This window comes from Camellia sinensis, chromosome 6 (assembly GCF_055761805.1).
Source record: "Camellia sinensis isolate YWXY chromosome 6, ASM5576180v1, whole genome shotgun sequence".
NCBI classification, from domain to species: domain Eukaryota; kingdom Viridiplantae; phylum Streptophyta; class Magnoliopsida; order Ericales; family Theaceae; genus Camellia; species Camellia sinensis.
Window position 1 is genome coordinate 11,102,587 of NC_138966.1, and position 10,505 is coordinate 11,113,091.

Sequence of the window (10,505 nt, forward strand, 5' to 3'; positions counted from 1 at the left end):
TATAATGGGATATTCATTTTATCTCACAAATAATATTTTATTCAGGAGTCAAATTAATTATTGAAGAATAATTTGAAAATAAAATGAAAGAATTTCATTTGTTTATAGAGGATAAAATCACATTAATCTAGATAAAAAATTTAATAATAAAATTAATATAATAAAAAAGAGAGTGGTCAAATTTTGTGATATAGTAAATTGCCATTTGCTCAAAAAACAACGTGCATACATGTCTTGCTAAATTGACATTTGCCAAAAAAATAACGTGCATACATGCCTCGCTAGATGCACTGTAGGGAATAAATTTGGCGGGAAAACGAGATTAAGAGACGTTATGTTAGTTAAGAGAGAGAGAGTCAGTTAGGGCTGCGTTTGGCAATCCCTAATTGAAATATGAACGGGGTGGCTTCACACTTCTCAAATCCCTCTCTCTCGCTCTCTCGTCAATGACATGAAACTCAATCTCTCTCTCTATATATCGACAAATATATATGTATGTATATATTTTCTCTCTCATCTCTCTATATTTGGGGCGGAGGAGTTGTTTTCAGTCCCCGCTGGATCCAGGCAAGGTTGTATAAATTTAGAGTATAATTTGGTGATATAAATCTCTCTCTCTCTTAGTCCGACATTTTTGTCTGCTAATCTCTCTCTTCCCCTCCCCCCCCCCCCTTCTCTCTGGGGCTTTCAGGAAACCACATTATCATTCATTCCGGTATTTTTTTTTTGTGGTCATTGCTTACAGTTGTTGAATATTTTTTATTTGCACTGTAATTGTCTTGTTTCATTATCCACAATGATGTTTAAATTGTTACAATCTGAATTTTTATCTGTTGTTCCTTTCTCTAATTTGTTGTTGGTGTTGATAGATGATTTTTTTTTTTTTTTTTTTTTTGGGAGGGGGGGGGGGGGAGGATTTTGGTTTATGAAATTCAGATTTATTTTTAAAAGGGAATTACATATGAATGCACAAAATAGGAAAAGAGTATTCAACTTGGAGTTGGAGATATTATTTTGATCAAATTTTTGCTTTTTGATCCTTTAATTTGGATGGTAATCATTATTTAAGATTAGCTCATTTGCATGGGTTGATGGGGTTTGGGTTTTGAAGCTCAATTGATATTGGCATGAACATTGTGAATTGTTATTTGCTTTGAAGCATCCATTGCTTATTTTTTTTAATTTTTTTTTTTTATTGGTCAAATGTGTAGGCATTTGGCACGGGTGTATGCTTTGGCATCTCGGTATGGCTAGTTAATCCATCTGCACTTTTTCTGTCTCGCGTGAGCAAACTTTGTGAATTGCAACCACGAGTGACAACATGTCTGGACCTCTTGAGCAACCGATTAAGCCAGGTACTTTCTATGATAATTTTTTTTTTCTTTCTGTATTTATATATGTGCTTTAATCTTTTCAAGACTTTCAACTTTAAATGAGATTTATTGGATCTCTTGGCATATGCTTGATTACTGCTATTTAACTGTGATTGAAGCACCATAATTATGACTAAGAAGACTGTAGTTCAATAGCTTTTTCCTAAGCACGGAAACAAATATATGACACGACATAGACACATTCAAATGACAATTTTTAAAATATGTAGGACACGTGCGTGGGACATACACAAAATATGTGGTTTATATTTATTGTATGTTATATATATATGAAAAATATTTCAAAGTTAATAAAAATATATAATATAACACGAATTTCTGAAGTTTAAATTAGGATGGATTAATAGGTATAAACCCATAGGTATAAACCCATATTGTTCTTGTTTATTATTAGATCCTAAGAATTTTGTTCAAATTTGTAATATGTTTCATATCATATGTATCTAAGCGATGGATATGTGTGTCCCACAAGTGTTCGAGATAAAAAAAATTTTCTAAAAAATAATAGCACTTGGCGTGTCTAACACAAGTCGGAAGTGTCCGACATGTGTTGGACAGGACGTGCCACCTTCTTGAAGTATTTGTGCTTCTTAGTTCTTCAGTAAATTAATTTTAATTGGAAGAATCAAATAAATAAACCAAGTGGTTCATGCGTAAGGTGTGTTGCCATAAGATATGCATTTCTTATTTACTTTGATTGTGAAAATAGACACCCTGTCATTAATCATGCTCCAGTAAAGAGAACAGATGGACAGTTTAAAAAGTCTGATGAAAGAAACTTGTGATGTGATCAATGAATCCATCATTTTAAAATGCTTTTCATACTCTTATGTCCAAGAAAAGCAATAGATTATAGAATATATGACAAAGTAAACATTAAAACATAGCCTTGAAAATGTTATGCTGTAGAAAATCAAAACATATTGTTGGTTTCCATGATTGACTTTTTAATTGGTTGGTTTAGTTGAGCCTTCTGGTTGAGACTGTCTTGATTGCTAAAAATTTCTATTTTCTAGGAATAGTGCATATATTTAGGTTTTACTTTGGACATATGCAGAAATAGCATTGGCAACTAGAATTTTTTCAGTTCGGTTATTTATTATTGTGTGTCATGAGTTTCCTCTTTTCTACATGATTTGTCCACAGGTCTCGAAAAATCTGACATTGAAAACTTGGAGGATGAGAGGAAGACAAGGATTGGGTCTTTCAAGAAGAAGGCGATTAATGCCTCAACCAAGTTGAGGCATTCTTTGAACAAAAAGGGTAGGAGAAATAGTAGAGTTATGTCTGTTTCATTTGAAGATGAGCATGATGCAGAGGAACTACAGGCAGTGGATGCATTTCGTCAAACTCTTATCTTGGAAGAATTTCTACCTGCAAAACACGATGATTATCACATGATGCTAAGGTTTCTTCCTTTTCCTTGTTCCATAGTCAATGATTTGGAATTGCATGTGCTGTTATTTCATGTTTATAACTTTATAAATGTAAATTGGGTTGTAAGAAACATTGGGGATAAGCCTTTAGTTTTACTAAATTTGAATAAGTTTCAACTGTGGGAGGCGGTGCCACTAGCTCTGCAAGATGGCGGAATGACATGATAGTGAATTGTTGCTAGCTCGTGTTTGGGTTTTAGTTCTGATTGGGGTAACAGAATGCTAATAGCTTTCCTTCCTCTTGTGAGATCGTATTTGCTAAAAGCAAAAAAATTCAAGCCATATATAAACTAAAGTATATTGGCATCAATACCAGGTTCTTTTATGCTTGATTTGTTGTTAAATTTGAACAGGGAGTTTCATTTCAACACTTTTGATGCATTAAAATTTAGCCTTTTGGTCTATTTGCTTCCCTTTTCAAAAAATAGTGTTTGTGCATAACCTTTTTTTAACACTTTTAGTGGCTGACCTCACTGGTGTAGCACTCAATATTGTATAAAATGGTTTCTGAATTTTAGAGAAAGACATTGTTTTGATGCTCTGCATGCATATGTATACTGGAAATATTGGAGACATTAAAATGACAGTAATATTTCTTAATGACAAAATGAAAGCATAATATTCTTATATGAATAGCATTCACTTTGTAATGCAATCTCAAAAATTTTGGGGAGGTCTTTGTGAAGATGGCATAGCTTTATGCCTTTGGTTAATTTTTTGCCCTCCAACTGATCTTGGGATGATTCAAGATCAATAATTAGATTGTCAACTTGTTGTATGGTGATCAGATTTTTGAAGGCCAGGAAATTTGATATCGAGAAAACAAAGCAAATGTGGGCTGATATGCTCCAGTGGAGAAATAATTTCGGTGCTGACACAATTGTGGAGGTATTTTGGTTTGGAATGCGGCCATATAGCCGAACATATGGGCAATTGTCTCTTATTTTTGCCTATTCATTTCTTTGTTCAGGATTTTGAGTTCAAGGAAAGAGAGAAGGTCCTTGAACACTATCCACAGGGACATCATGGGATTGATAAGGATGGACGACCTGTTTATATTGAAAGACTTGGCAAAGTTGATCCAAATAAGCTTCTGCAAGCCACAACATTGGACCGCTACTTGAAATACCATGTGCAGGAGTTTGAGAGGACCTTCAATGTCAAGTTCCCAGCCTGTTCAATTGCAGCGAAAAAGCATATTGATCAGAGCACAACTATCCTGGATGTTCAAGGAGTGGTATGTGGGGATCCTAACAGATGCTTTGAATAAAAAACCACCCACCCATTTTTCACTATAAGGGGCCTTCAACTGAAACATGATTGAGACTGCCCACTTTATATTTTCTGAAAGGAAAAAAACAACCTGCTAATCGTGCATCAGAGCTGAGCTACCACAAATCTCAAAATGCTAAAACCAGATTTAAGAATGGTGTAGCTACTGAATTATGGGTGCATTCATGTATAAACTGTTGTGTACTATACATAATTATTATATTATAGGGTATTTTCATAAGAAAAACCAAAATTGGTAGCTCAAATATCATTTGTTAAAAGAAAAAAAATGGCATCCTTAACTTACATTGATTGATGCCTTAGGGACTGAAACATTTCAGCAAAATTGCGAGGGAGCTCATTCAGAGCATTCAAAAGATTGATAGTGACAATTATCCCGAGGTACTCGTTTTATCTGTCAGCGTGATTTAACACAACAAACTTCTTTGGTTTGCCACCTTGTTGTGAATAATGGCCTTTTGCTTCGAGCTCTCATTTGAATACTTCTTTCTTTGTAGACCCTGTGCCGTATGTACATTATTAATGCAGGTTCTGGATTTAGGCTCCTATGGAACACCGTTAAAACATTCCTGGATCCCAAGACCACTGCAAAAATTCAAGTAGGCCTTTTTCATTGATTTACCGCAGACTAGGGCTGTTAACTGAGTAGTTTTCTTAGCCCATCAATGGTTTTTTCTTGTACCAGGTTCTGGGCAACAAATATCAGAGCAAATTGCTTGAAGTAATTGATGCCAGGTAACTATTTTGTTGATTGGTTTGACATTGAATTGATTGTGATTTGTCAATAGGCCTTACAGTTTATGACAACAATCAGTGAGCTTCTTGAATAACATTATTTGCTAATTGTAACAAAACATGACATTGGCTTCTAAAATTTCGGTATGGTCCTCACAGCAACATTTTCTTCCCTGATCTGTATCAGTGAGCTACCAGACTTTTTGGGTGGTACATGTACTTGTGCAGACAAAGATGGATGCATGCTTTCTGATAAAGGCCCATGGAATGATCCTGATATATTGAAGGTGTCACCTCTTCTTTCTCTTGTAAATTTTTTTGTTCAAGTTGGCACTTCATGGTTAAGCCATTTTTTTATCAAAGCTGCCTAAGTTTAATTGTTAATTTTTTGAATTAGATGGTTCACAATGGTGAAGCCAAATGCTCAACTAAAATTTTGATTCCAGCCATTGAGAAGACAATTTCTGAGGATGAGAATGCAAACCTAAAGGTATCCAGTCCTAATTCGGATATGAATCTGTCAATTCCTTTTTCATTAATTTTTAATCTTCTTATCAACTGCCCCTAATTGGACTTGGTCTTTTAACTTTCCAAACTGGAAAGGCATTTCATTCTGCATAATGTTGAATATTGTTAAACTTTTATCATACCATAGATTGTGAAGAAATGTGTCTCTTTCAACTCGGAAGCGGTTTCAGATGTGGATGATATGCGATCTCACCATCCCAGGCTGCAAAGACAGTATTCCGAACATCCACAACTCTCTCCTGTTCGTGAAGAAGTAAGTTATTTAGGCTCCCATCATGTATAAATGACAAAGTGCCACATCAAATTCATAAGAAAGTTATATAGGTATCGTTTTGTCTACAGGCTCCTACCTATGAGTATGATGACTTTGTTCCAATGGTTGACAAGGCTGTGGATGCAACTTGGCCAAAAGCTGTACAAAGTGACAAATTCACCTTTTCTAAAGGTACATAATTTATTCCTAACTATGCTAATTATATGAATATTGTTAGGAGATGATGTCATCAACTCTCCAATTCTATGTAATTTGTATTCTAAAATGTTTGTGCATGAACTACTTGTGAAGATTTAAGCTAAAAATATGGGTTCCATATGGACAAGTGAAATTAACAAGTATTATGCATTTACTTATTGTTTTACTTATAATCAACTGTCCAATTCTATGTAATCCTTATTCTCTAGTGTTTGTTCTTGAACCACATATGAATATTTAAGTTAAAAATTTGGAATTCCTTATGGACCAGTGAAGTCAAGGACTATGCATTTGGTTATTGTTTACTCATCAAGGTTTCACTTTGTTGAGTCCTGAGTTTAAATAAGTTAAATCTTTTGTGAAATTTTCTGTGAAAAATCCAGAGTACAATAAGAATATATATGAAGTGTACGTATATCCAATGCATATTTTCTCTTTTCCTAAATCCGCATATATTGTTACCCATGCACATTAATAACCCGTGTTTTTGTTCTTTTTTTTTTTTAATTTTTCTGAAGGCACAGATTGTTTCCCTCAGCATAATGCTTGCCAACCTCCTAAAGGAATAAGCAATCAAATTTTCTCAGGGGTCCTGACCTTTGTAATGGGCATAGTCACTATGGTTCGCTTGACTCGCAACATGCCAAGAAAACTTACTAATGACATCCTCTATTCTAATTCCATGAGGCCACCCCACCAGTTACCCGCATCCACCATCTCTGGTACTGAATATTTATCAATGATGAAGCTCTTGGATGAATTGGAGGAGAAGGTAGTTGTTCTCTGCAGCAAACCGGCAGTTATGCCACCTGAGAAGGAGGAACTGCTGAATGCTGCTCTAAGTCGTGTTGATGCCTTGGAGCAAGAGCTTTCAGCAACCAAGAAGGTATCCTAATCCTATCTAGTTCTCTTGAATTCATTGTAGTGATTAGAATTGGAAAAGAAAAAAAAAAAAAAGAAAAAGAAAGTACAAATTGTGGGACTTAGAATGCTCTGTTCATTATTATAAATATTAAAAAAAAACATACGATCGCCCGACTACTTTGTGGAAAATTAACAAAATGCAACTAGACTAACATTCAAAGAAGTATATAACCTTAGTTCTATGAAGTATATTGGGTGTGATGTATTTTGGATAATCAACCAAATGCAACTGGACTAACATTCATAGAAGTATATAGTTCGAGCTAATTGTGGTTCTTGCGCAGGCTCTCGAGGATGCCATTGTTCGACAGGAGGAGATTTTAGCCTACATTGAGAAGAGGAAGAAGAGGAAAAGGAGGTTTTTCGGTTTCTAATTGCAAACTAGTAACAAACAGAGGTTGCAGAACCTATTCTGTAACATAATAGTAATGTAATTGTGATATATTTATTATGTTGAAACTGGTTGCAAGAGTGAGATTTTCAGCCCCACAAGTTGATGTTTGTTGTGGATCGGATTTCTCTTTAGCGGATCCAGATTTTTCAGATAGGATTCTCGGATAGGAAGTCTGATCCATTGATAGGACTATGAAGTTCTCAAATCAAACTTCTTGCATATTTGATATTCTTTTTACAGCTGTGTGCATATTCTGAATAAAATTTGACAAGGCTGCGAGTTCTCTTCTCAAACTTTGTACTATGATTTATTCCTTTTTAAGTTTTTACAAATAATAATAATAGTCAATATAAATGGCCAACAAAATATCTTCTTGATTTTTTTATTTATTTTTTTAATTTGGCTCTCCCTAACACTGAATTTGTTTGGATCGAAAATTTTCTAGGAAAAGAGTTTTTTGCATTTTCTGACTTTTGATACAACAAAAACAAAAATCAATGGAAAATATTTTTCGTGGTCAACAAGGAAACAATACTATTTGGAGGGAAAATATTATTTACATTTTTAAAAAGTACAAAACATTTTTTGAACTAAAATGTTATTAATGCGAATTCACTATCAATAATATAACAATTATATATTATTAGTATATTATTTTCATGGACGCAACTAAACATAGAAAATGTTCTCTGAAATTTATTTTTGAAAATTGCAGATTACAATTAACTGCATGACATTTTATTGTAGCATCCCAGGAATATAGGTACCATTAAAGCAAAGTATAAAAATCAGACAAGTTTTCACAACCTATCGTATTTTAAAGATATTCCTTAGCATATGGAGATCTAAACTTTCCTGAATTCAGTAAACAAAATTAAACGCAAAGAGAGAGAGAGATGCCTTGGGAGGTCTCACTGACAAAATCGTAAATTCTTAGCAGATTCTAGAGGGTTTGTCTGACAAAATCGTAAATTCTTAGCAGATTCTAGAGGATATCTAATCTGTTTCTCAGACAATGAAATGAGATCTCACAGCAATGAAAATTTGAAAAGTAGGACAAGCCAATCAATTATGGAAATAGGGAATCAAATTTGCAACCAAGTAGATAACAAAAACCTCTTCACTCACAAACTTTCGTTCAAACATTTCAGGACATTTTTTTTGTTGAAAAAAACAAAACAATAAACATATATTCGGAACATACAGAGAAAGTACAATAATTCCATACACAATTTCTCACGACAATGGTACGTACTTTCATCTCAGTAGACAGACATATCTTGCTTACGGTGGCAGATCCTCTGCAAAGTAAATGTGATTATATTATACGGTAGACATAGAGTGCTGACATTCTTAAAAAGCCAAAAATGTGTGTCCCATAGCCCTTCCTTTACATCCAACATCTTTTCCCAGCAAGACTTCTTTTTCTGCTCAACATGCATTGAGAAACTCATATCAGCCATTAACTAAATTAAGATTTAACAGGAGTTTAAGTACACATACATATGTATATACTAGACAAAGGGCACACCCATAAAAATCAACCAGTTGCCCAAAAAAAAAAAACTGAAAAGTGATCAAAATTTGAAATTCAAAATCAAAATCAAAATCTAAGGTAGTCGTACAGGGTAATTTGGGAATACAAAAGTGTGACAGTTCACATCAACAGTATAGATATTTGTGTACTCACCCGAAACTTAGCTTCTTCTTGACTGTCAATGTAAGCAAGGAGAATATTTTTTGTCTATTTGTACTACAATTATTATAATCAAGTTGGTGGCAACAAGCCAACAATATGGTGGTGTAATTACAAAATGATGAGAGGTTTAGAATCGTTATCAAATGGTTTACAACTGAAAAAGTTTTAAAAAAAAAAAATCAAAAATTGGTATTTTTTAAGAGATGTGAAAGTTATTTAAAAGAGACTCAATCTATATATTATATAAGAAAAAATGGGTTTCTAATGAGAAATCTCCTGATGGTATGTTTGGTTGAGGGATTTGGGGAGAGATTTGGAAAGGGAAATGGAAAAGGTGTGTGAAACTATGTGAAATTTAGGCATGATTTATTCACATTTTACCTACCTTTTCCATTTCCCTTTCCAAATCCCTCTCCAAATCCCCAAACCAAACACAGCATGAAAGTTTCAAACTTTGACTATAAAATTATTGATTTTTCAATTTATAAAATAGATTAAAAAAAATTATTGGTTGATTTATTTATTTATTTATTTATTTTAGAAATAATAATTATCCCTTAATTTATGGATTTCAAATGGAAAAATAACAAAAATATTTCATAATCTCTCCATCATAATCCCTCTCACCTTAATTTATAGATTTCAAATGGAAAGATAACAAAAATATTTCATAATCTCTCCATCCTAATCTCTCTCACCGATTTTCAAAAGAAAATATTAAAACTTGCTTTCCTTCTCTCTCTCCCAAAAAATCAAAGAATATTTTTCATGAGTTGTAGGTATCTATCTATACATTATATATTATATTATAACATACAAAAAAAAATTAAATTAAATTAGACATACAAACAGATAGAATTAATAAATTTGATTTTTATTTACTCAGGTAAAATCTTTCTTTTACCTCTCAATATCCAATTTTAAATTTTAAAAATATTTAAAATATATCTAAACAAATCTAATTTAAAAATATCTGCCGCATCATACTTTAAATTAATAAAACTCGCATGTTTATCACATATCTAATTCACATCATAACTTATGTAAATTATAATAATAAAAAACAAATAGAAACCACAAATAAATTAAATTTAAAAAAAAAATAGAAACCCACAATTCCATCTTAAATAAATTGAAAAAAACAAAACAAAAAGAAACCACACAAAAATAAAGAAGATAAGAATTTAGATATGAATCTAAAAAAAGATATAGCAATATCTAAATTTGAATTATGATTTAATAATATAATTATCTATTTATATATATATATATATATATCTATCAAAAAGTTTAAATCACTTATTGTGACAAATTAATCAATTTTTAAGTTTTATCTATCTATATATAGTTTGGGAAGTGGCTATTTTAGAGGTTTTTTGGCTTTTTGACTATTTTAATGGGCTATTTTAGTTTTTGTATTTGGGAAGTTGGATTGAATTTTTATTTGAGTTATTGTATTAAAAAATGTGTTTGAAATGATGTTTAGATAAAAAATAATTAAATTATTCCCAAAAAGTCGTGCATGACGTGATGATGACGCTGTGCCTGACTTGGATTATGATTATGTTGGGATATGAAATGACTAAAGTGCCTCCCTGGGTTGGAATGCTAAGTTGGGTTAGTCAAAAAG

General features: G+C 32.7%; 1 protein-coding gene across 5 annotated transcripts; it reads left to right on the forward strand.

The window, feature by feature from the left end:
- Window positions 1–331: 331 nt before the first annotated feature.
- LOC114298435 (phosphatidylinositol/phosphatidylcholine transfer protein SFH3) lies at window positions 332–7,411 on the forward strand. Of its 5 annotated transcripts, XM_082873287.1 has the most exons (15): window positions 355–493; window positions 1,212–1,355; window positions 2,541–2,802; window positions 3,619–3,718; window positions 3,801–4,067; window positions 4,427–4,504; window positions 4,621–4,722; window positions 4,809–4,858; window positions 5,046–5,145; window positions 5,256–5,348; window positions 5,514–5,639; window positions 5,729–5,831; window positions 6,377–6,744; window positions 7,067–7,171; window positions 7,209–7,411. In XM_082873287.1, exons 2-14 carry the CDS (start codon window positions 1,322–1,324, stop codon window positions 7,154–7,156), a joined length of 1,773 nt encoding a protein of 590 aa, XP_082729413.1. In that variant the 5' UTR covers window positions 355–493; window positions 1,212–1,321; the 3' UTR covers window positions 7,157–7,171; window positions 7,209–7,411. The 5 variants fall into 5 exon arrangements, with proteins under 5 accessions (XP_028098801.2, XP_082729413.1, XP_028098804.2 ...); XM_028243000.2 differs by having other exon boundaries at window positions 332–572; window positions 7,067–7,411; XM_028243003.2 differs by having other exon boundaries at window positions 7,067–7,411.
- The last annotated feature ends 3,094 nt before the right edge of the window (window positions 7,412–10,505 follow it).